This window comes from Salvia hispanica, chromosome 5 (genome assembly GCF_029641045.1).
Source record: "Salvia hispanica isolate PSC_SH4W2 chromosome 5, Shi_PSC_v1, whole genome shotgun sequence".
NCBI lineage: Eukaryota > Viridiplantae > Streptophyta > Magnoliopsida > Lamiales > Lamiaceae > Salvia > Salvia hispanica.
Window position 1 is genome coordinate 4,621,776 of NC_142696.1, and position 26,083 is coordinate 4,647,858.

General features: G+C 36.7%; 3 protein-coding genes across 9 annotated transcripts; 2 read left to right on the plus strand and 1 right to left on the minus strand.

The window, feature by feature from the left end:
• The first annotated feature begins 2,744 nt into the window (after positions 1-2,744).
• LOC125200340 (uncharacterized) lies at positions 2,745-7,170 on the plus strand. The gene is made up of 2 exons (XM_048097998.2): positions 2,745-4,169; positions 6,580-7,170. Exons 1-2 carry the CDS (start codon positions 2,865-2,867, stop codon positions 6,640-6,642), a joined length of 1,368 nt encoding a protein of 455 aa, XP_047953955.2. The 5' UTR covers positions 2,745-2,864; the 3' UTR covers positions 6,643-7,170.
• Positions 7,171-7,845: 675 nt separating this feature from the next.
• On the minus strand, positions 7,846-10,964 carry INT4 (inositol transporter 4). 3 transcript variants are annotated; one of them, XM_089058149.1, is made up of 7 exons: positions 10,752-10,964; positions 9,979-10,155; positions 9,786-9,856; positions 9,364-9,699; positions 9,183-9,290; positions 8,492-9,097; positions 7,846-8,415 (listed from the first exon to the last, which is right to left on the minus strand). In XM_089058149.1, exons 2-7 carry the CDS (start codon positions 10,109-10,111, stop codon positions 7,936-7,938), a joined length of 1,734 nt encoding a protein of 577 aa, XP_088914275.1. In that variant the 5' UTR covers positions 10,112-10,155; positions 10,752-10,964; the 3' UTR covers positions 7,846-7,935. The 3 variants fall into 3 exon arrangements, with proteins under 3 accessions (XP_088914275.1, XP_047953953.2, XP_047953954.2); XM_048097996.2 differs by having other exon boundaries at positions 9,979-10,124; positions 10,752-10,963; XM_048097997.2 differs by lacking the exon at positions 10,752-10,964 and adding an exon at positions 10,358-10,724 and having other exon boundaries at positions 9,979-10,124.
• A 6,926-nt stretch (positions 10,965-17,890) lies between these two features.
• Positions 17,891-25,429, plus strand: LOC125186186 (ras-related protein RABA5a-like). 5 transcript variants are annotated; one of them, XM_089059353.1, is made up of 5 exons: positions 20,109-20,540; positions 21,849-22,269; positions 22,346-22,537; positions 22,826-23,149; positions 25,143-25,429. In XM_089059353.1, the coding sequence occupies exons 3-5, from the start codon at positions 22,363-22,365 to the stop codon at positions 25,373-25,375; spliced, it is 732 nt and encodes a 243-aa protein (XP_088915479.1). In that variant the 5' UTR covers positions 20,109-20,540; positions 21,849-22,269; positions 22,346-22,362; the 3' UTR covers positions 25,376-25,429. The 5 variants fall into 5 exon arrangements, with proteins under 5 accessions (XP_088915477.1, XP_088915479.1, XP_047938490.1 ...); XM_089059351.1 differs by lacking the exon at positions 20,109-20,540 and adding an exon at positions 17,891-18,098 and having other exon boundaries at positions 21,849-22,537; positions 25,143-25,419; XM_048082533.2 differs by having other exon boundaries at positions 20,113-20,540; positions 21,849-22,537; positions 25,143-25,419.
• The last annotated feature ends 654 nt before the right edge of the window (positions 25,430-26,083 follow it).

Sequence of the window (26,083 nt, forward strand, 5' to 3'; positions counted from 1 at the left end):
ACGGTATATTCTTTCGCATGTTTCCTCAATTGGTAACCTCCACCTTGACTCCTCTAAGAGCTTTCATGATCTGTTAAAATTATTTTTGTTTAAAGAACTCAAAGTATAATGGTAAATAATGATCCAAACACATAAATTGGAAAATTATATTGTCAAACCAAGAGTAGCATTTATTTTAAGCAATATCAAAGTAGCAAAGGAATACATTCAGTAATACTAAAGAATCAAAACCAACCTTGATAATAATAAATGAATTACCGTTAATTACTATACTTCAATTTTAGTAAAAAAAAAATTAAATTTAATATATATTATTCGGTTCCGGGTAGGAACCGGTCGGTTCCGGGTAGAACCGGAACTGGAATTTATGAAAACATTAGAACCGGTATCGGAACCGGAACCGGATTCTTCGGTTCCGGTTCTTCAATTACCCGATCGGTTCCGGTTCCGATTCCGGGTACCCGAGAACCGGAGAACCGGTTAAGCAGGCCTACCTAATGGGATATCATATAATTTTTCCAAATCCGATTTTCATTAAAATCGACAAAATCCAAATTTTGATGTTTCCCAAAATTGCAACCAACAAACATAAAAATATTCAAAAGCAACATCAAAACAACCAAACAATACCATATAGCTCAATTCATACCATGACAATGAATTACCAATAAATAGAATTCCTAATTTTTCATTCTATCATCCGAAGTTCCAAACAAATACTGTATACGTGTATAAAAAATGCCGAAAAGGAATTCACGCAGCACGAATTCATAAACGTATATGCATGCTACAACAACAAATATATATACATATATATATGGCAACTTGAATCATACAAATTGATTTATCAACACAATCTATATAATATATGCATATATATAGAAATAATAGATTTCTTCCAAACCAGGCTGGACTAAAATCTCAATTAATAAATCCCAAAAGAAAATAAAACAACCATGCGTCCTTTTCAGCCATTCATACTCAAAAAAACCGTTACAGAGATAATAGAAATTATTAACCAAAGAATCAACAGTCACGGACAGATTATATACACAGAATAATCGTTCTTAGAAAACCGCGACAGAAGATACACATAATCAAACAACCAAATAAATCCACAAAACATAAATCTAAGTTTTATGGATTCAACGAAAGCAAGCAAGAACATAAACCTAATTCTCCTTTTCCAATTCTCAGAGAATCATCAATAGAGTGGCTCTGATACCACTTGTTGAAATAATTGAGTGAACAATTACATAAAGCTCTCTATGATGATTAACCGAGAACAACGGAGAAGGAGCATAAACTGTAGAGCGGAAGCGTACCTTGATCCATAACGAATTGAACGGCGGAATTGCTTTGCAGCGGCTATGGATCTTCCAAACGATCAGAGACATTCTTTGCAATAGTCTGCCGAGAGAATACAGAGATATCGAATGTTCTTCTGACGTCTGGGGACCATAACCCTAGCTTATATTTATATTAAATATAAACTCCTTTATTTTCTATTCGGTCCCTCATCAAATAGAAAATCACTTTATGGTATCTACACTTATTTCCATAACAATTAAATACACTTTAGCCCAAACTTTAATCTTTATTGGATCACTTTAATTGGACAACTGAAAGATAGCCATACACATTAAATTAGTCATGTGGAAGCCCAAATTTCTAACATATTTTTCTTATCCAATTGAAAAAAAAAATACTTGACAAATCAAAATAGAATCCAGATTTTGCCTAAAGAAACCCCGAGCCTGTTGCTCCTAGTCCAGCCATGGGGTCCACCGTCGCATCGACTAACAAACAGTCATCAGTTAGTACGGATGAATACAACATCAGTGAGATGGAGTCGTCGCCCAACAAAAGGACAAGGGCAAGGCTACAACAGCTATTGATGATAGCGGCCCGAAAAAGGACAACCTCGAGGGCACCTTGTTTTATTGCCAAGATCTTCATCGATGTCTCCAAGGACCACATCATAAAGTGTATTGGGAGTAGGTTGCCGATAAGTTTAATGCTGGTTGACCAAGAGGGACGGTTGAGCATGACTACGTGAAACGTCGGAAGCACTGGCAACGAGTTCAGAGGGACATATCGAAGTGGAATGGCAAGTGGACTAACGTGGTCTGGATGTGGCCGGGTGGATGCAGCGAGACGGACCTCATGTAGAAGGCCAGCAAGGAGTTCTACCTGGCTGGGAATAAACACTTCAAGTACTACGACGTCTGGAAGCTTCTCCAGAAGAGCCTGGATATCGCCGAACCCAGAGTAATTCTTTTTTATTTCTTTATAATTTTTGAGTTTTGAGGCCTTCTAATTTTTTATTTTTATAGTTTAGAATTTTTAATTTTCAAATGAATAATAAATTTTTAATATTATAGTTGTTTAATATTTTAATTTATATGATAAAAAATAGATTATATTTATGAATAGTGCAATTTAAAATTGCCAGGATAGATTGTCCACAGTTGGGACTTGAGGCCTGATTGTACATTGGGACTTTGAGGCCGGCCCCCAAACGGGTCATGGATTTTCAATTCAAAAATTAAATTGAGGGATGACATACGACGTCGTCATTGCAGGCAACAGGCTCGGTGAATTAAATGCCTCTATACCGTGACGGCACCCGACACTGATCGCAGGACGATGCGGGCCCGACGAATAGGCATGGCCCAACCAACCCAATCCACTCAAACGAATATGAATTCTTCCTCCTCCCACACAAAAACAGAATAAAAAATTAAAATCCATTTTCGTAAATTAGCTTTCTCCTCTTCTATAAATCCAACATCATTATTTTCTCTCACTACAGTCGGCCATGAAAATTCCTTGAACTTGCCAATCTAGGCTACTCACTCGCCATGGTCTCCGTAGATGATTCACAGTCTAATCCAAACATCAATGCCCGTATCAACTACAACCAAGCTCGGCCCTACTACTACTACACTCCGCCGCCCTCATCCGCTACAGTTACCCGCTCTATGGGCCGCTCCATGCGCACAATCCGCTCCACCATCTTCGACACTGACCACTCCCTTCCGCTCTTCGACAAATCGCCCAACCTATCCGAGAATCTCACCGACTCCGTTATCGACCTACGCCTCGGCGAGCTCGCCACTAAATCGTCTACCGATTCTAAGACCCACTCCGACGATACGCTCGACATCTCACGCGCCTTCACCGATTTCTCCGCCTGCTCCAGCGACATCTCCGGCGAGCTTCAGCGCCTCGCAACTCTCCCGGATCCCACTCTCAGTCAAGCCTCGGCCGCTGACCACAACCAGGAGCCTTGTTCCGGTTTCCTACAGAGAGAAACGTTTTCTACGGAGATAATCGAGAGCATCTCGCCGGAAGACCTCCAACCGACCGTCAAGCTCTGCGTCGACGGCTTGCAGTCTTCTTCAATTGCAGTCAAGAGGTCGGCGGCGGCTAAATTGCGGTTACTGGCCAAAAATCGGGCCGATAATCGGGCTTTGATTGGGGAATCGGGCGCGGTGCCCGCTCTGATTCCGCTTCTCAATTGCTCGGATCCTACGACGCAGGAGCACGCGGTGACGGCGCTGCTCAATCTGTCCCTCCACGACGGCAACAAGAGCGTGTTAATCGGAGCCGGCGCAGTCAAATCCCTAATTTATGTGCTGAAAACGGGTACCGAGGCGTCGAAGCAGAACGCTGCCTGCGCGCTGCTGAGTTTGGCTCTGGTCGACGAGTACAAGTTGTCGATTGGGGCTTGCGGCGCGATTCCGCCGCTGGTTGCGTTGCTGATAAACGGCTCGGTCAGAGGGAAAAAGGATGCGCTCACGACGCTTTACAAGCTGTGCTCCGTCTCGTTGAATAAGGAGAGAGCGGTGAGCGCTGGTGTCGTCAGGCCGCTGGTGGGGCTGGTGGTTGAACAGGGGACTGGATTGTCCGAGAAGGCGATGGTGGTTTTGAGCAGCCTGGCGGCGATTGAGATAGGGCAAGAGGCGATCATTGAGGAAGGCGGGATTGCGGCTTTGGTGGAGGCGATTGAGGATGGGAGCAGCAAAGGGAAGGAGTTCGCAGTGCTGACTCTTCTCCAGCTTTGCGCCGAGAGTGTTAGGAACAGGGGATTTCTCGTCAGAGAAGGGGGCATTCCGCCGTTGGTGGCGCTGTCACAGAATGGGACGGCTAAAGCTAAGCATAAGGTCAGTTGATTGTTCTTTTCAAGATTTCAATACTTTTCAGTCTCAGTTAGATTATCGAATTTTAGAGCACTCCCAATGGAGTTCCCTAAAAACTCCCTTATTTCTCCCTAACTCCTGCCACATCAGCGCCACATCAGCACCAAAATTTATCCCCAGTTTTTAGCCAAGTGCTACATTGGTTTCTCCCTTATTTCTCCCTTATTTCTCCCTAACTCAACATTTCATTTTTACATCATTATTTTTTATATTATTTAATTTTCCCTACAAATGTATTTAATAAATAGACTAATAATGAACAATTCATCGTTGTATTAATCATTGGAAAATATAATACAACGAGAAAAAAAAAACTACAAATAAAAAACGCAAATAAACAAAGATTTAAAAAAAAAAAATCTAAGACGGAGGGGCCGGAGGGGCGTCGGGATCGAGCCCCAGCGTACTCTGCAGGTGTTGGATGCATTTCCAGAGGGCCGCCTTTTCTTCAGGGGTCCCGCCGCCGGTGAAGTACAGCGTGTACATCTGGGTCAGATTGGCGACATTGCTCGAATAAGTGGCTTTTTCTAAGTCGATGACGGATTCCGACGCGACTTCCGACGTTGCGCCCTTCCCCTTCCGCCTCCCCTTCGCCTTCTTCACTCCCTCCGGGCGCTCGTGCGGACCATCCCCACTCAAGTCGATGTGGGCCGCGCTCCCCTCGCTCTCCGAAACGCTAAGTCGCGAGCGCACCGATTTCCCGTGCAGCGCGTCGTGCATTCCCGTCCGGAATTTGGGGAGATCCTTCAGCTTATCGTAGATGTTCCAATACTTGAAGCCCTTCGTCGACAAGTACTGGCTACTATACATCCGGATGGCCTCATCTCGGACCATGTGCTCGTTCTGGCCACTCGTCATGTGAGTCATCAAGTTAGAATAAATACCGTTGAAGTGCCCGCAGTCCCTCATGAGGCGCTCCCAATGCCGACGGATCGCCTCGCTGCCATGGTCCTTCATTGAGGCAGTCTTGTGGCTCCTGTACTTCGCGGCAATCCGCTCCCAGAATATGATCTCAGTCTGGTAGTTGCTGCGCTCCGCGTCCTGTGACGTGTCCGCCCAGCAGTCGGCTATCAGCTCGGACTCTTGCAGAGTGTAAGTAGTCCTTACCCGCTTCGGCCTCTCATCGGAACCCGTATCAGTCGCAGCCGACGACGCCGGCGCCTTCCCCCTCCCGCTCCTAGAAGGCGGCTCGGTGGGCGTTTCTTCCACCTCGAAGTCCTCCGCGCTCAGTGTCGCGGCCTGAGATTCTTGGTCGCCTGGGGTTGATCCGGGGGTGTCGAACTGGGGCCGATACACATCGTCGGCTGGAAAGGGCATTCTGCCGGCAGAGTTGAAGTACGGAGAAAGTCTCCGCGCCGGAGGAGTCTGCAAAGGAGACGGACCCCCGTATGGAAGTTGGCCGGGAGGAGAACCCATCGCCAACAACGACTGCATCCACTGCTCGTTTGCTTCATCCGTGTTGGGAATTTGTGAACTCGACTCTTTCCCCTTACCCTTATCCTTACCCGATCGGGAACTTTTCTTCCAAAAGCTCATAATTTTGATGAAAATTGAAGATTGGGAGAAGAGATTGAAAATGGAGAGAATGAAGATTGTGGGTGATGAATGGAGGAAGTGGAGGAAATATTTATAGGGGTGGAATGTAAAATAGCCGTTGGGTTCAAAAAAAAAAAAAAAAAATTTTAATTATCGCCGATTATCGCCGAGCGTCGCCACAGTGGCCGGCGATCGCTCGGCGATAATCCGGCGTTAGAACGCCACTCGGCGAAGCAACGGCAACATTATCGCCGAATTATCGCCGACTTCGCCACAATGGCCGGCGATAATTCGGCGATAACCGGCGATTTATCGCCGAGAATTCGCCACCTCCATTGGGAATGCTCTTATGTGTTTTTGGGATGACCTGTTTTGCAGTATTCATTTGGGATCTTGGATATTTTTGCTATAAGTCAAACATAATTGCTACCAGATTACTCCCAAATCCGTTTGAACGTGTAATTATCCTAATTATTGAGAATGATTGTGAAAACGAGGGGACATAGATATGTATTTGAATCTATGATAAAAGGGAGCACCACTTGCTAATAATAATTGCAGTTCATGTCATAATCTTTCCTTCCAAAGGCTAAATGATCAGTTCCTTGATCTTGATGGGTTGGTGCTAATCTTGATTGTTTATAATTCTAGTCACTGGTGGTCTTGGTATCTTATTCTTGCATTATTTAGAGTATCTGTAACTGCTCAAGTGTTGCTTTCCTTGCTCGGCTACAATTTGCGTGTAGCTTTTCTAACGTTTTTATATTAAAAGCTGCCATTTTTCATGCTGTCATACTCATACAGTTGTAACTTACTCTGTTTTAACTCTTTTTTTCAGGCTGAAAGGCTTCTTGGTTACTTAAGAGAGCCAAGACAAGAAGCTTCTTCCTCAAGTCCATAAAAGGGTGGGAGAGGTATAATAAATGGCTTATTATTATACTATGCTTTTGTGATGGCTTGCTGTTGGCTGTATATAGCATGTGTTTTCTTGGACTTGTACATAGAGTGGTTGAGTAATTTAAACAAAATACCAAGAAAAAACAAATTAAGAAGCTACTAGTTAGTGATAAGAAGCTGACCTTAGTAGTTGTATTTTATGTTTGGTTGACTGGTTCTCTTCTGGGGAGGTCTTCACCCTGATCGGGTGATCCATCCCTTTTTCTGATAGCTCCATTTAAGTATTTTTTTTTCCTTTCTTGAGAGTCCGGGTCCTCATCCTTGGTTTTGTTGGATGAGGCCCAAAGGTAGTCTGATTCGGATTTCAGACTAGGCATAAGTTTTAGTATGTGCTCAGGCTTACTTTGTTGTAATATCGATGTTGTATTTATGTTTTACGTTCATGTATCGGTGTGCAGGGGCGAGGAGGGGCTCCCTGCAAGCCCATTAGTTTGTATTGATGTGAATAATATCTCTTATATCTTGAGTACTAGACTCTTTTATTTACTTTCAGTTGAGTGGATGTGTGATCCTTTGACCTGTTTGTTTATAATTGAAAAATAAAGTCGAATGTAGGAGAGATAAGGTGCTGGTTAATCTGAATTAAAGGGGGAAAACTATGGCAAGAATATGGTATGGAGTGAATTGAAACATAAGCATGGAGGTGGGTGGGGCCTGAGTCTCTGGTGTAAAGTTGGTCCACCAACAACATGCAGTCGTGCAATTTAACCATGATAGGGTCCAGCCACCGAACCCACACCCAGATTAAGTAGTTAGGTGGTGAATCTCCCCCTCTCTCTCTTTGGGCATCATTTCTTTTTTTTTTTTCCTTCTCTTTATTATTATGGCCATAGCTGGCAGAAGCAGGTATATTTTGTCGCGCAGTCCATTTTTTTAATCCCAGCCTTTTTATTTATTTATTTTTGGTTTTTGTTGCTAGTGTCGGTGTATTTAGGATGGGGCAAAAGTAGGAAACCATGGCATGCCCATCTTTATTCCCAACTTGGTAGATTCCATTTCATTGTAAAAGCTTTTACATTTGTACCTAATCATGAATTTCACTAATTTAATCGAGTTCGAGTTTATTCCTTTCACCCTCTTAATAATCACCTTTTGTTTCAAGTTCAATTTCATCTGTTAATAGCTCAAGTAGATGGGCGATCAATACTCATGATAATGCAAATCTATCTAACTTATAAGCACTTGGTGGGCATAAATATATCACACTAGTAGAAAGTTAAAGCATAATAAACACAAACTAGTTGCGTTCAACCGCGTCGCCTTCATCCTTGGAAGAGCAACATAGCTTGGGTCTGAAACCCTTTTGCAGCATCTTCTCCACTTCCTCGAACTGCAGCCCCTTGGTCTCAGGTACCAGGAAATATATGGCTACGAGTCCGATAGCCGAAAATCCCGCAAACAACAGGAATGTGGCCGCCGGACCAAGCGTTTCTGTCAGAGTCAAGAAGGTCTCGCTCACAATGAGATTTGACACCCAATTCGATACTGCTGCGATCCCCCCTCCGATGCCTCTGTATTTTAGAGGATATATCTCTGAGTTGACGATCCACGGCACAGTTCCCATTCCGGGTGAGTAAGCTATGATGTACAAACCCAACAGAAGCACTGTGTATATCCCAAACTTGCTCGGACAACCTTGCGTGTACCACGTCCGATGTTCCGCCCCACACATGCCTTTTACTGCGTCCGTCACGCCCAAGCATGCTCCCGCACGATACTAATCACAAACAAACACAGGATTCATACAAGCCATACATAATAAGATCTTAAAATCTTGAAAAAAAAAGACTTACTTTTCCGTTAGCACAGAAGGCGCAGTCAGAGGAGGATTTGAGGCAAGTCATGCAGTTCCAGTTTGATGGCTGGGAGGCCTGGACATATTTATAACATGTGGCGTTCGCGCCAAAGTGAAGAGACTCGAGGCTAGTGACAGGTGGGGCGTGCTCGGAGGCCTGGTGGAATAGGGCAGCCAGCACGACGAGGCAGCTTATGATTCCAAACATTGATATGATCATCAGCTTTCTCCTACCATATCTGTCCACGGTGAACATGCTCCCGACGGACCCGACTGCGTTTAGGCCGGAGGTGATGAGAGACAGCGCCATGGCTGTCTGCTTCGAAGCAAACCCTGCGAACTGGACTATAGTGGGACTGTAGTACATCACCGTGTTTATGCCTACAAACTGTTGAGCCACCTGCACAGTCACGCCTGCGTACAGCCCTCTACGCACCACGTCGTTACCCCAAATGTGCTTCATCTTTGCAATTAGAGTGTCTCCCATGGAACCTTCATCCGCCTTCTCAGCCTCGACCGATGTCTCCAAAGCCTTCATCTCGTCTTCAACTTCATCTGCAGGGTAGATTTTCTCCAAAATGCCCCTAGCTTCTTTCACATTTCCCTAATCAGAACATCAGGAATGTCACCATTTCTCCAACGAGAACGATCCCAACATATATCAAAGATGCAGGATAGTAATGTGTTACCTGCCGATATAACCATCTAGGAGACTCGGGAAGTGACAGCATTAGGAAAAACTGAAGGAGGGCCGGAAGTCCAGCTATACCGAGCATCCATCGCCACGTTCTTGGTGCCTTCAAACACATTCATTCATGTTAGTACAAAAGAATTAAATTCAATGTTGGCCAAGGCTGGAAAACTACTTACATTGGTGAATGCCAGATTGATGAGATATGACAAGAATTGTCCTCCTGTGATCAGGAGGCCATTGGTGCTGACAAGTGCTCCCCTGATTCTAGCCGGTGATGCTTCCGAGATATAAAGTGGCGACGTCATGGACGCCATCCCGACACCAAGGCCAACAAAAATTCTTCCCAGGATTATCATCCAAGGAGCTACAGAGAAAGCCATAACAATGGCACCAACAAAAAACAGTATATCAGCCAACATAATTGATTTCTTTCGCCCATACTTGTCGTTCAATACACCACCGAATCCAGCACCAACAATAGCACCGGCTACAGCCATGCTAACTATTGTTTCCTGTTGCATAGGTGGAACATACAAGGTCATTGTACCACTCCAGACATAGATGAAAAAAATAGGCCGATAAGAAGGGAAGCGCTCGCCTGCAACCATGTCTTCTTTTCGACAGCTTTAAACTCCTCGCGAATATAGAGCAAGGCTCCAGAAATAACACCTGAGGTTAAGCAACACCTTTCATTAGTCAAGAAATGATCGATGCAAGTTCACGGACAGTGGAGAAACACGATCGTTATGACAAGTCGTTGCATATAAAGAAGAAGGGTAAGTATTGTATACCTGTATCATAACCAAACAATAGGCCTCCAAGACCAGCTGAGAAGGCAAGCCTCATAATATAAGGTTTCTGCCATGATATTCGCCAGCAATCCGTGAACGCTGTTTTATCCGGTTTAACAACGCCGCCCTCCATGTTCACCGGCTACCTACAGCCAAAGATATTGGCCAAAACAAATACTACTAATCTCAGTGAGGCATGTTACATACTCCATAGACAGGTGATCCAGAAGAAAACATATATACCATGATCATTCTAAATTTTGTACCAGAAAATTCATAGGGATCAAGAAATAAGCATGAATCATGGTATCACCAGTCACATATAATGAATATGTCAACATAAAAGAAGACAGGCATCTAAATTATCTGATCCCAATACCTTTTTATTCCAAATTGTAAGCTTTCTCTATATTCATCATTCTAGCATCAAAATCCCCTCTTTTTATAATACTAAAATAAAAAATCCCTCGAAACAAAACCAATAATTTCTCCATATCTCATCGAATCTGGAATTTATGAGTGATTAAAAATACTAAAATCGATTACACAAACACCAAAAAATCAAATTGAAGAGATGTGTTGATAAAAAACAAAGTCCAAAATCAGAAACAAATGTGACTGTATACGGATTAGCATCAAACAATGCCGTTTGGGACACAAAAAGATTAAAAATGAATGAATCGTTTGAAACGATGAAAGAAACAGAAAATTGAAGAAGCAAGGTTGATGGATAAACGACAAGAAAATAAAGAATTGAATGCTGCAATGAATACCTCAAAAGAGTGAGCGATGTTTGAGAAGTGAGAAAGTGGATAGCCAAATAAATAGAGTGAATCACAGTTGACTTGGATAGCAGCACTGCAAATTTCTTCTTCGCGATTCTCAAATGATAATAATTCCAAATGATTATGACGAATAAAATTCAATTTTATTTATCTCTTGTATATTCGGGGTTAATGATTCCCTAAAAGGCTGTTGTTTGGCTAAGGATGTCTTAATTTCGTATCCGCAAAAATAGAGATTCGCCGTATTTATTTGATTTTAAAACGGCAACAAAAAATATACTATCCCATTCTGTTACTGTTGTGAGTTGTGACCATTTTAATTAGTCAATTAATTATCTATATTTTATTGGCAATAAAAAATACTATATGATGATTTGAAGGTTGGACTGATTAGTCAGTCTTCTGGTGGAAAAGTATTGATGTCATCCTTTGAAAAACAGTATTCATCTTTTGAATTTTAATGTTGCTTAATCTCCACAAATTAAAATTATTAGCCTTGTGCGGGTCCCACCTCCTGACTCCTTTGAATAGCTAATTTTATCTTATATGGATATGGATCACGATTCACATATTAAAATCATTATTTAATTTATTATTTTATTGTTCATTTATTTTATTGTTTGGAACCGATTTAGTTGCTCTGTTAAATTAAATATATTAGACTCCGCGTCCTTTTTAATCTTTTTAATGCTTATAATATCACAATTTAGAATTAAGACTAAATTTACCATCTTAGATTTTAAATTGAATAGATGAAATTAAAGTTCACAAATTTAAATATATAGTAGACAAAATATCAATAAAAGAGTGATATCGTCATTATGTTATCATATGGAGTAATAATTTTCGTGGGTATTTTTTTATATCAATATGGTGTATTAATGAGATATCAACACAAGTACAAGAAAATATCAACACATTTTTTTTTATATTTTACCTACACTATATTGAGATTTTGCATACACTATATTGAGATTCTTTTTTTACATTTGTTGATAAAATTTGTTTATCAACATGTACAAAAATGAAAATATAATTTATCAAATTTCATCACCTGAACATCATCGGAACATATGCAATTGAGATCTCGTTGGAATCCTTAAAAAATTATCTTTAATTTGATATATTTTCTACAAAAAATAATTTAAATCGAGAGAGTTACGTAAATTTAAAGTTTTGAGATGATTTTGATGAGATAAAATTGACATTAATACCCCTTTAACTTTATTTAATAATTTTTTAATTTTAAATACAATCGCATTATTTCAACCATAAAATCTCTTGATCCAAGATTTGGTCTCCACTCCCCCTATTTAGATATTGTAAAATTTTGTAGTATTGGCTAATTTCGTGAAAGTTATTGAAACTGAAAAAGATTGTGTCAGTTAATAAAAAGATATAACATAAATTATACCTCAAGTTAAAAGGACAAATGCAATTTCATTTGTAGTATTTGAAAATGATAAAAACATAAATATGCTATATATTGCGAACGAAAGTTCATTCAGAAATCAATATAAGTAGCAGGCTATTAGCGGATGTTGTTACAATTTTGGAGGGACGTGTAATCAACCGATGTAAATGATGTTTTTTTATACTTCAGTGAGACATAAAATTATAATTTAGTGTAAAATCAAAGTAAGAAAAATCTCTACATGAGTTCATTTGACATTTTATTCTTCAGCCAAAGTAGATAAAGTATTTTAAATATTCATTTTAAAATAAGTAAAATATAGTATAAAACATATTATAAAGTTTTAAAAGTTCATTTTGGTACGCTTAAGATAAGATGCAATATTATTCACCAAAATTATGTATTTTAAGATAAATAAGCATTTAAAAAATACTTTAACTAAAATGTATGATTAGAAACAGAAATTTTTTTTTAGTAAGGCATACTAGAATGTATGATTAGAAACAGAAAAAAAAAATTTATCCAATTAGGAGTTTAAACAAAGACCTTTGTTTTGTTAGTTAATTACAAAAATGATCCATGTATTTTTCCATTTGCGCGTACAGCAGTCTCTAGATTTTAGAAATATTATTTGCGATCTCTAACTTTAATGTTTGCATGTTATTACGGCAGTCTCTAGATTTTAGAAATATTATTTGCGATCTCTAACTTTAATGTTTGCATGTTATTGCACTTTTTTCATTTTTTTATTGAAATGCCCCTGTTGCCACAAAACATTTTCATACTCTTGTTATTTATATCAACTCAATAATATTGACGCAGTTTATAATTTCTCTTTCCCTCTCTCTTTCTTTTGCATTTAAATAGTTTTATAGAAAAACACTTTTCTTTATTAACTCCTTAATGTTGGCATACTCATAATTTTCAATCCATCTGCTAATTTATCTCACCAAGATTCAAGAATGAGTCTTAATCAATTTTGTTTCCTTCCACATTTTAGTAAATAAAAGTGATATATACATATGCATAATAGTGGAGTACTAGTATTAGTTACTCCCTCCATCTGCAAATAGGAGTCTCGTTTTTTCATTTTAGTTCGTCCACGAATAGGAGTCCCGATTCATAATTACTATTAATGATAAATGGACCTCATATTCCACTAACTCATTCCACTCACATATCATTTAAAACTAACTCCTATTCCACTCACTTTTCTAAACATTTTTTAAAATTCATGCCGAAATAAAATGTGACTCCTATTTGTGGACGGAAGGAGTATTGGAGTAGTACAATTTTCCTCTAGTTACAATTTCCACATTTTGAAGCAAGTTTTACAAATCGATATTTTCATAAATAAATAATTGTTCCCTACGGTAACCAAATTTGACTGAGCACATTTTAACATATTTAACACTATTACACATAAATGATTAATAAAGATGAAAATAAGAGATTAATACTAATGCAAAATAAAAATATTACTAAAATAGTAATACTACTATGAAAATTGAAAAGTGTAGAGAATAAACTATTTGAGTTTGAAAGAGAGAGTATCAATGAGTTGATTAAAAATGGATTAAAATCGTCTTTCATTGCTTGAAAGCATTTTAGTCTGAACAAAAGTGTAAAATTATAAAAAAACATGCAAACATCAAAGTCCAGAAACACCGCGTACATGCAAACGGCATAGTCCAGTGGCCATTTTTTAAGTTTCTTTTATTTCTTAAGTGGTGTAATAACTTTACCAAGTCATACATGTATTGACAAGAAATACTTATAGCATGTACTTGATTTTAATCTATCGACCATGGTATTTTCTAGCTCGATTTAAATGTACAAATGGGTTCTTTAGATGGTCCAAAATCTAAATGTTGGTCGCCCCCTCCTCCCCACCTAAATCTTCCACCGAATATAAGAAGACAAATTTGTCTACAAGTGATGCTATTTGGCTATAATGTGTTTTGCTACTGATACAATTTAAAATAAAAATTAATTTATTTTGTTGGTGGTTCAAAAGAATATCTAATTCACTTAACAACATAATTTCTTTATTTTTGGTATGTTTTTTCTATTTGAATCAAATCATAATTTCTCTAAAAGTTCAAATGGATGATAATATAAATAGATTTGCAGTTAAAAAATTACTAAAACGTGATCATTTTATTATTTAAAATTTAAAAAGTACAACCTTTTATGGATAAAGCTGCTTTTTCTAGATCTTATTGTCTGCATTTCATTAAGGAAATAAAATCGGTTTATGGAATTTCCGTTTTTTGATTCGCCTTCAACAGCATTGGCCGTTTTAAGAAAATTCTACTACTATTAATTCATTAAAAATTCGATACACATTAAATACGTCAGACACTTATGATTATTTTGGATTTTTGGGGATATTCGATTGCACTTTTTCGACTAAATATGAGCATTACTATTGTATCTCAAAACAATTTGCTCCTTTCATCCAAATCTCAACTTAGTTGATAACAAAACACAAAATTTTAAAAATTGAGAAAAAAAAAAAGGAGAGAGTAAAATTTAAGAAAATAATACTAACATTTTTTGATAAAAATGGAAATATCTAATTACTTTGAAATAATCCAAAAAAATGAGTACTATATACTACTACTATTATTCAATTGTATCTTATACTAACAAATACTACAAAAAGAGAGGAGATATTATGATATACTACTAAAAAGGACTCGAGGGATCAAGATTAGATCCGTTGATTATTGAGTGAAACCATTCAACTTTCTTTTATTGTCCAAATATTTAGTCGCGGTCATGATTAGCACGTGCCATTGAGAAATCAATTTAAGCTTTTTCATTTCGTTTTGCTAAAGCTCTTTAGGTCGTAGCCAATCATCGTTAAGTGATATCTTATCTTTATGATAAAGGAGAAAAATGTCTCCAAGATCCAATGGTACTAAATATTCAATTTTTTCAAATTTATTCTGGCTTTAGAAATAAAATTTTAAGATATGATCATAAATAAAACTGAGGAAAAGAAACTGAATTCAACTTCACATTTATACAAATAGTTAGGGATTCATAGTCAAACTAGATTTATAGTTTCAATTTCAGAATCGCAAGTCATAACTATCTTCATGTCTTTATGCTGACCGCAACCAACATATAACCGTTGATTTTAGGCTAAAATAGTAACCAAAAAATCATTGAAGATCAAACAGTTGGAAAAAGGCCAAAACAACTCCAAAAACATTGATTTTGGAGAAAAACTAGAGCCTTAACCATGATCACAAATTTACTTGATAAACAAACTATAATTCCGCTTCTCTTAGAACCATGACCATTGATTTGATAATTTATAAACAGGTGGCATGCCTATAAACGATAAGGGTAATTGTATTTTTTTTTTCAAAAGAAAAAAGAAAGGCGAATAAAATGTGTGTATATTAGAAATGGTAACTCACCCCTTAAAAAGCCTGATAAGGGGGAGAATTATCCATATTTTTATAGATGAGTTAGAATCATTACCAAGCCGATATGGGACAAGATATTAAGAATTTTAACATGGGGAAGATTATCCATACTTTTATAGGTGAGCTTGGTATGTGGGACAAGATATTAAGAATTTTAATAGGGGAATGTTTATCCATACTTTTATAGGTGAGCTAGGATCTTTACCGTCCATACTTTTATAGGTGACCTAGGATCTTTACTGTCCATACTTTTATAGGTGAGCTAGGATCGTTACCAAGCCGATGTGGGACAAAATATTAAGAATTTTAATTCGCTCCCACACGTGTGGGCCGGAATGACACATCGGACTTCCATCACGTGGGTAGGCAAGAGAAGAGATAAAGAGATAAATCCATCATTGGCTTGAGCCCGCTCTGATGCCATATTAGAAATGAGTCACTCACCCATTAAAAGACCTTATGAGGGGGGGGGGGGGGGTTATTCATACTTTTATAGGTGAATTAAGATCATTACCAAGCCAATGTGAGATAAGATATTAAGAATTTTAACAGTATAATTATAAAAAAATTTAATAATTTATTGTAAATATTATTAACATTTATAAATTGAAAGGGTGCTTATTGAGAATTTTTGCTTTAAGGTCAAAGAGTGGACTTTGACTGCTAAACCATATGTAGAAAAGATGTTGTTTCCACTAGGAAAATTATGAATGTTCTCTGATGACCATATTATCTATGAGATATATCATGAAGCGTGCATAAATCTTTTTTAACTCTTATTATTGTTTTATGAATCATTCTTGTAACTGATACATGTTATATTTCTTTATAATTGCATTGATTTTTTTTTTCTCTTTAAACACACATCCATGCAAGACTTTTCTTTCTCTTACAATAATACATTTTTTTAAAATATGAATTAAATGTGTTTATATATGTAAATGTAATAGTATAATTGTTCTTTCAACATTCAAACGCTAAGATCCCAACTTGTTAAAAATGAGGTGATTTAATACATAACCATATTTCTTCATCCTACTCAAGATACACAACTACACAAGCATAATATATAAATCAAACTGTAGTCTTCAATTGAGTATACATGTTATTGTATTAAAACTATTTTTATAAGATAAAAAAATTATTATATGACTGATAATAGATATTATTAAAATCATTAATTTAGTAGTGAAACTAGAACGAGTGTGTATTTTAAGAGAAAAGAAATAAGAAAATCAATGCAATATTAAGGATTTGTAAATTTTTCATGGCATCAGAATTATTTTATATGTGATTTTTTCTTGTTCAGCTTTCTGAAACCTGAATATTTCTATTTGAAGAATCTAAAAAGATGTATTTAAAGTTATACGCTTAATCTAGAGAAATGCTTTTCAGTGTTCTCGGTAGATACTTCTGTATATTTCAAAAGGTATCTGATATCCGAAAATTTTCAAAATTCTCAATACCCGATCCCGATCCGAAAATCAATTTTTCGGGTTGCAGGTATCCAATTATCCGATTTTTTCAAGTTTGGATATCAGATATCCAATACCCGTTATCCATTTTGACATGCCTACTCATAAATATCTTTCCACCTTTGAAATGAAATTTGTGTGGTCCATAAAGTAAAGCGAATGGGCCACACGACAAACTAGTTTATGGGTCTAATGAATATTTGGGCTCTAAAGCCTCTTTTGAAAAGCAACTTGGAGTCTTTCTTGATTCTAACACTTTCCGGTTGTTCCTCATCTTTTGAAATGTCGCTGCTTCTTCTTTCCATATTTTATTCATTTTCAAAAGTTTGGAAAGAGCAAAAAACTTTGTCCGAAAATGATTACTCGTATAAGGCTGCTTTAAAATACTAGAAGCATGCAGCATTTCAAATCAATTTTCCATTGTTCTGAGTTATAATTTTTATGCTATCCACATATATTAAGTAGACATTATTGACATTATATTTATAGATTTATCTCTTTATAGATAATTTAATATATTTATAGTAAGTATTTTAAGCCAATTATGTGAGGTTTGATTACAGGTTTGAGAATATCAAACTTGAATACTTGATAATAAAGTGCAACACCGCAACAAAGATAATGGTTATACATTAATAAACAAATAAACATGTAGTACTACTATATCATAAACGAAATTTTAAAATCAATAAACTCTCCAACAAAGATAATGGTTATACATTAATAAGCAAATAAACATGTAGTACTACTATATCATAAACGAAACTTTAAAATCAATAAACTCTCCATCTCTCTGTCTTGACTTGTCTATCTTTCTAAGATCTCAAAAAACACCCAGTTTTTCGATGAAGCAAAGATCTCACGCATGTTGGTTGAATCTCATACACTGCAGAGAAAACCATGGACATCTTTGAAGCCTGTATGAATATGAGTGAAGATCTAATCACTACCAACCAACAAAATTCATTAAGAGAAATAGTTGATAGAGGCACAGCACAAAAAGGTACGCCCTCAGGATGCCTCTACCTGAAGATCTTGTATGCATCGAGTGTTAAGAGTTCGTATATTGTAAAACCTAATTTTCAAGTCTGAATGGTTGCTTATATAAAACAAAGAGTAAAGGCCAAAATTGGTCCTAAACATATGGTCATTTTACCTTTTTGGTCATAAACTTTATCTTTTGGATTTTTTGGTCCTGTATATATGGAAATTTGATCATTTTGGTCCTCCCGTCAATAATTCTGTTAAAAACTAATGGTCAATGGATTTAATCCCGATTTTGACCAAATCAAACTCTTAATTTTGATTTTTAAGTCACTAATTAATCTCTTAATTATTTTAACAAATATCCATTTAAAATTAGAATTAAATCTTAGGTTTTTATTGTTGCTGGAGACGTTGTAGAGCTCCAGAGTCGATTGGTTCAGCGGAGGAATCTCGCGGGAGAATCGGTTGGAGTCGAGCGGTTGTGGTCGAGAAACAAGGTTTTGAGGTTTAGGAGGGAGTAGAAGTCGGGGATTGGGCCGGAGAGGGAGTTGTTTCGCTGAGGACGCGGAGCTGGTCGAGGCCGGCGGGGGAGGCGGCGGAGACGGTGCCACGGAGGGCGAGGCTGTTGACGTCGTAGCGCACGATTCGGCCCTGGGCGCACTTGACGCCGCTCCAGTGGCAGCAGTCGAAGCGCTTGTTGGTGGTGTAGAGGAGCTTGCCGTCGAAGTCGGCATAGGACTTGAAGGCCAGCAGGGAGGCGGCGTCGGGAAGGAGGGTGCCGGCGGCGGCGGAGGTGAGGAAGAAGAAGAGTGTGAAAAGAAGCATTGTGTTTTGAATTTTAATTTTAAATGGATATTTGTTAAAATAATTAGAAGATTAATTAGTGACTAAAAAATTAGAATTAAGAGTTTAATTTGGTCAAAATTGGGATTAAATCCATTGACCGTTAGTTTTTAACGGAACTATTGGCGGAGGACCAAAATGATCAATTTTTCATATGTGCTGGACTAAAAAATCCAAAAGATAAAGTTTAGGACCAAAAAGGTAAAATGGCTATATGTTCAGGACCAATTTTGACCTTTACTCTAAAACAAATTCTATACTCACTTTTATGAAAAGAAGTAATTTTATTGTATTGTGTTTATCTAAAAACGAATAAATCTAAGTCTTTTTATATTGTAGACTTCACAAACATAACCCCCCCCCACCCCCTTCAGTATTAATACTCCTTCTCCTTCCGTCTCATATTACTCGCATTTTTCATTTTAGATCGTGAATTCGGATTACGTAAATAATATAATTAAATACTAATATTTTAATTTTTAGGTGTAATAAGAAAACACTTAATTAACTCTAATATCTTAATTAAATACACTAATTTTTACTTAAAATCGAAATAGTACAAATAGTTGGGACGAGCCGAACCAGAAAAGATGCTAATAGCATGCGGCAGATGTAGAATTATATACTACTCCACTCCATTCTATATGAAAAAATGTTTTATTTGTGGACAATAAATTTTAATATATAATTAGTAGAAAATAAATCGAAAAATTGAAGATAGAGTACGAAAGGGAAAGGGAAAATGTGGTGAAATAGTTTTTAAAAATAGAAATTAGATATCCATAGTATAATGAAAAATGTGATTATTTTTTTATTGACCGATAGAATATATTATTTGCATATATTGCATTTGTAATCAGAGAATCTACTTCTTTTGTCCACGATTAAAGTTACAATTTCATTCGATGAAAATTTTAAGAAAGGATTTAAGTTAAAGTCGGTGAAAAAGATTATGAAATACTTTATCCGCCCCATAGAAATAGGTCATATTTCATTTTTCGTTCGTTCCATACAAATAGTTCATATTTATTTATATCAACATTTTTCTCCTTTTATTTTACTTTGTTATTTTTGGATCCCACTGATCACTATATAATTTCAACTATTTTTTTTCTTTTATTTTACTTTACCAATTATGCATTAAAACTCATGTCAATATCAAATGATCTATTTTTATGGGACGGATGATTATATGAATGGTACATCTATACATTCAAAATAGAAAAAGTAAATAAAACTTTGAACGGTCAATGTTTTAAATGGTAAAATAAGATTATTTCGTGCATAGGGAAATATAATTGTTTCAATATCATTTAAAATTGTTTGGGATTGCTAATTTTGTAGTAGTAGTCAATCTCTCTAAGATCATCAAATTGCGGTAGCAATATGGTAACCCGGAACCATTTGTGCGTTCCATCAAAGCATTTTAATCTGTTTAGTTTTTGTCCCGACCCAAATCGTCAAACCTAACCCTACTCTTTTCTAAACCCAGAACAGAACCGTTACAATTGTTTGATCCTCTTCCTCTTCCCCCTCTAATATCTCTGCAATATATACATTTTATCTTCCTTCATCTGCATTTCGAAATTGCAGCATTGGTTGTTTGAAGAGCGGGGTATGTTTCAATCTTCAATTTTCAACACCATTCAATTTTCTCGTCATTTCAATCCATCTTTTTTTTGTTGTTTTTGATACGATGCCTTGAAATGTGGTGATGTTGATGTATATCATCTCTTCTCGGGGAAATTTTTTTGCTATATATTCCGATGCGAAAGCGCTGAAATGCGATAGGTCTATTTCAATTCTTTTCTCTCAATTTGAAAGTTCGTGATGATTGCCTTTATTTTATTTTTTTAGGGAATGGTTTGATAGGATTTTGTTGGCGCTTTTTATTGAATGGCTTGTTTTCGACATGCAATTTGCACTAATCCTCTCTTCAACTCAGCTATTACTTGTTTCATATATTTAGGATACAATTTGTAGCTTGAAACGTTCATTTCCAGCATGATATGGTTTCCTCCTTCACTTTGCTGGATTTTCTCTGCACATCTAGCTTTAAGATTTTTGGCAGTAAAGGTCTTTTACCCTTCTGTTTGTTGACTGTGCCTTTTCGATTCCTTTCCATTTGTTTTCCACCTTTTCACTGTGTGCTTCTGCTTCCATTGCACAGCACTGCATGTCATGTACTCATGTGCCAAAATTAAGCTTTTCACAAATTGGTAATATCTGTTCATATCAATTAAAAAAAACTACAAATTCATGCTACATGTAGTGTCATTTTATTTTTAATGCGTGTGTTGGTAACTCGTTTATTGAATTATAGCATACCTCAAACTATAACTATAACTAATTAGTTTGTCAATTAGGTGTATGTCTACCAGTGGAGTTTCATTAGAAAATGACTTGCGTCCATGGTTTTTGATACTTACTCGTTTCTTTCATGCGTCTTTTGTTTCTTATCAGCCAATAACTTGCACCATAGATTTTCTTGTCACTAGTGAATTACAATACTTTCCATGGGTTTGATTTCAAAGGAAGAGTGGGGATGCAGTAGGGCAAAATTAGCATGAAGGAGAGAGATATTTTGCATCTTTAAAGAAGCGCTTCGTGTGTTTAATCTACTAAGTAAATTTCAAATCCCACTTTTGGTAATACATCTCCAAGGATTAGAGAAACTTATTTTTCTAATTCTATACTACATTTTAACTGCTGGTTTGAGTTCAAGGAAGAGGAATCTATCATAAGAAATAGGCATTTCACATTTTTGAAGAAGCATATGAAACAGGAATCTGTCATAACAAAATAGCCATATTAACAATAACTAAATAAATAAAAAAGTGTTTGAAAGAATTTCAAGATCTTTTTTCAAGTAACTGTGTAAACTGTGGTATTTTAGGTTTCTAATGTTTGCTTCGTGATGCAGGTGCCTTAACATTCAGTTGTTCCTGAAAGATTAAACAGAGATATATGATTTTTCTGCAATAGTGGCTAGTGGTAAAGCTGCTATTGAAGGGTTGAGTAGCCGGTGATTTGTCTTCATCTTTCGTGTGCACGTATAAATTGCAGGCTCCTTCCTTCGGTGCTGGAGTGCTGCTTCATCATCATTATAACTGACCATTGTCACAGTATTCTCACCTGCCTAGTTTTAAGTTGTAGTTTGGCATTTCTCGAGCTGTGGCATTTATAAGGACCCTTATTTTGTTGATATATATGCAATAGCAAGATATGTTCTTTGGCTGTGAATAGACCGTGTAAAGATGGCGAATCCAGATGAGGAACAACCACAAACACAGCAGCAGACAGAGGATTACCTTTTCAAGATTGTTCTGATTGGTGATTCAGCGGTTGGTAAATCTAACTTGCTCGCAAGATTTGCTCGAGATGAGTTTCACGCTAATTCGAAGTCTACTATTGGGGTAGAATTTCAGACCCAAAAGATGGAAATTAATCATAAAGAAGTTAAGGCACAGATATGGGACACAGCTGGCCAGGAGCGGTTTAGGGCTGTGACATCTGCGTATTACAGAGGCGCAGTCGGAGCACTTCTGGTCTATGACATCAGCAGACGCCCCACATTTGATAGCGTTGGCAGGTGGCTTAACGAACTTCAAAGTAAGAAACTTGATGTTTTAATGCTGCATTTAAATTTGTTTATGGATTTGTCATTCCTCATACATGGATGTGTATCACTATTATTAGATGGGCAAAAACTTGTATACATTCTCAGTAGTTATGATTCATTCAACAATCCGCAGTTAGGGTTTATTAAACACAATTAGGATTTAGTTAGGGCGGATGCATGAAACTGTGCCTCGTTAGAATGATAAAGCTTTATCTTTTTTCCATAGTTGCTCGTCCCGCAACTTATACTTGCTTCTTACAATGCTTCATTTTAAACAGGTCACTCCGACATGAATGTGGTAACGATATTGGTGGGCAATAAGTCTGATCTAAAAGAGGCTCGGGAGGTGACAACCGCGGAGGGCAAAGCCCTGGCAGAAGCACAGGGACTGTTCTTCATGGAAACATCGGCTCTTGATTCATCCAATGTTAATGCTGCGTTCCAGAAGGTGGTGAAAGAGATCTACTATATTTTAAGTAGGAAAGTTATGCAATCTCAAGAACTCAAAGAGAAAGATCCGGATTGGATGGGAGATGGGAAAACAGTGGTTTTACAGGCTGAAGAAGAAAAGAAGCAGGAAACAGAAGCAAAAGCTAAAAAAGGTGTGTGCTGTTCATCATGATTTGGCACTCTCATTTTAGATATACTCCAATTTTCTTCAATACTCTTGAGGGAAAAAATCTATTTTTCTACCATAATCTGTAAATGGCTCAAAAGGTGTTAGAAAATTTTCTATCAAGCATTTACCTTATTGCTTTTCTACTCCTTCAAACTAAGTACTTATCTTTTGCATATCAGGTACTATAACTGATATAGATGTGCATACATACACGTCGATGACGTGCATGTTTTATTTAGTGGTTGTTTACTAGTATGAGATGATAAAGCATGATATATTAGACTTGATATTTTTCATAGTTTATCAATGTCAAGTTCGGTAGGAAGCATTAATTTTTTTTAAAATGCTACAATTACCTTATAACTATACTTAACTGATAATGTAGTGATGTATGCCAGTATGATTTATGTTCAATAGTACTGTATTAAGTATCCCACTTGAGATAGATCTACATCGGACATTTGTTTTGGAATAAAGGTTCTTGTTTATCAAAATCAAAGATACAAAATAATAAATATTTTAGTGAATAATATTTGTACAGTCACATTGACTGCACAATTATTTGCCTTGTTTCATTTTCAATATCAATTTCAGTGTATTTCTTTTTTGGGGGGTGTGAAAGGCGCACAGTGCAATAAATATAGTGGGGTTTTACCATTTCAGGCAAATTATTGTGAATTTGTGATCTATGAAAGGTTGCTTTTAGATTACAGTGGGATTTGGTTGTTTGAAGATGTAATAGTACTATATATAGTAGTTGAATTTTTCTGCTAGTCAAATTTTATGAAATAATAGCACAATTGACAAAAGGAACGAATCGTATACTTTTATCATACTAGTAATATGTTATAGGAAATGGAAAAACGGACTTTGTCATGCTAAATCGCCTTGTTCTGCTAATATCTTATCTAAAACAAAATTGTGCTGTCACAATTGATGAGTATAAATTACACCAAACTGTTTCAGCAGGAAAAATTTTGAACTATACATAATTAGAAAAGGGTATTGGCATGTAATATCACGAAACTTTCAAAAAGTTGGGTTTTTTCCCACGAACTTTAAATTTGGCAAATAATATCACGAACTTTGCTACTTGTATATTATTTCCCACCCGCTAGCTGAGCTGGCAAAATCAAGCATAAGTGGCTTGCCGGAGGTTATCGGAAAGTTGACGTGGCATTCGCCGGAATTTCCACAAAACGATGTCCTTTCACTTATGAAATTTTGCACTCTTTCTTATGTTCTTGAACGATTTTCAATTCTGTCAAAACGATTTTTGGTTCTTTCAATCTGAAAATCGATTCATCCTTCAATTTGCTCGCAGAATCTCAGAAACATTTCATCGTTCAATCTCAGAATCGATTCATCTTTCAATCTCAGAAACATTTCATCCTTCAATTTACAATTTAGGGTTCGCAATTTGGTTGGGGATTTGAAGCCCGACATCAGAGGAAGAATCTGCTCTCATCTCATTTGATTTTCCATCGACGACGTCGGAGGAAGAATTAATGAAAAACGATTCTTCTATTCCTATTGAAGCCCAATTGTGTCGCCTTTCTGTATTACGTAGGTAGCTCTCGTACTGAGAAGTGTCGTTCGATATCCTCACAATTGGATATCAGACAAGAGGGAGGAATCAACTCATCTGTCACCATTTCAATATCCTCACAATTGGATATCACACATCACCTATGTGAAGTAAGCTTGTTCTTCTGTTTCTCGTTTGCATTTCACAGCTTTTTAGTGTTGCTTTTGAGCTTGATATTTAGGATTGACAAGAATGTAGTGTAGTTTTAATGATTTGCATTGATTTGTGAATTGTATAACTGAGAGCATCATTTCATCTCAAAGATTGAAGGCTGTAATTGTAATGGATGAATGAAGGTTGTAATTGTGTTGAGTTTCTAATACATTGCTTTTATGAACTACTCTGTAGTAGCTGATTTATCTCAAAGTTGGTATTTTTTCTGTTGCAGATACATTCTCGGTGTTGCAAACGCGAGAGGGACCACTGCTTCTTCCACTCGCCAGGTTCTCGCCTTCAATGTCGGGGGACCGCTGCTTTCTCGCCTTCAGTGTTAGGGACCGCTGTCGGAAGAAGAAAGACGAGAAGAATGGGGATGGTTTTCGAAAAAAATGTCAAGCTGTTGGCTATTCATCGAGTAGTTTGCCAAATATGATGAATAAATTAAAAAAAATTGCCAAGTAGATTGACAAGTAGATTTAATTTGCCAACTCAACATACATGTCATTTTACTAATAGCCGGAAATTTAGCTGGTGGGAAATAATACACAGGTAGCAAAGTTCGTGATATTATTTGTCAAATTTAAAGTTTATGGGAAAAATCCAACATTTTAAAAGTTTCGTGATATTAGATGTCAATATCCCATTATAAAACTATTTTAGTGAACATTGAGCAAATTTTCTGCCTTCTGTTTTTGCGGGTGTTATAACTTTTTAAGTCCAAGATATGATAATAAAGTCCTTTGGAGTAATTATTTTCATAAATCCAAAAAATCGAAAATTCAAACCGTTAAATCAATTTCTGTCTTAAATTTAAATCATTTGTTGGTGGAAAATATGTAGTATATATACTATGCATTTGTTTAAGGATATTGCTTGATTAACCTGTGGCTTTTGTCAAATTTATAGCATACTTAACTTATTAATTATTAGGCCATTGGATATTAATTCACCACTCGTTAGTGAATTTCTACTTTTTTTATATTTAAAATAGTTACCTCTAAATACATCTATCCTGAAATTTCCCACAAATTCAAATTCCGATAAAATCGAAATGTACTGCGCACTGAAAATTGACAATGTTACGTCAAAATAGATGATATCGCGAGTCCAATAATAGAAACATAATAATTGGGCTATTTGAATTAATAATAAAAAATAAAATTCACCTAA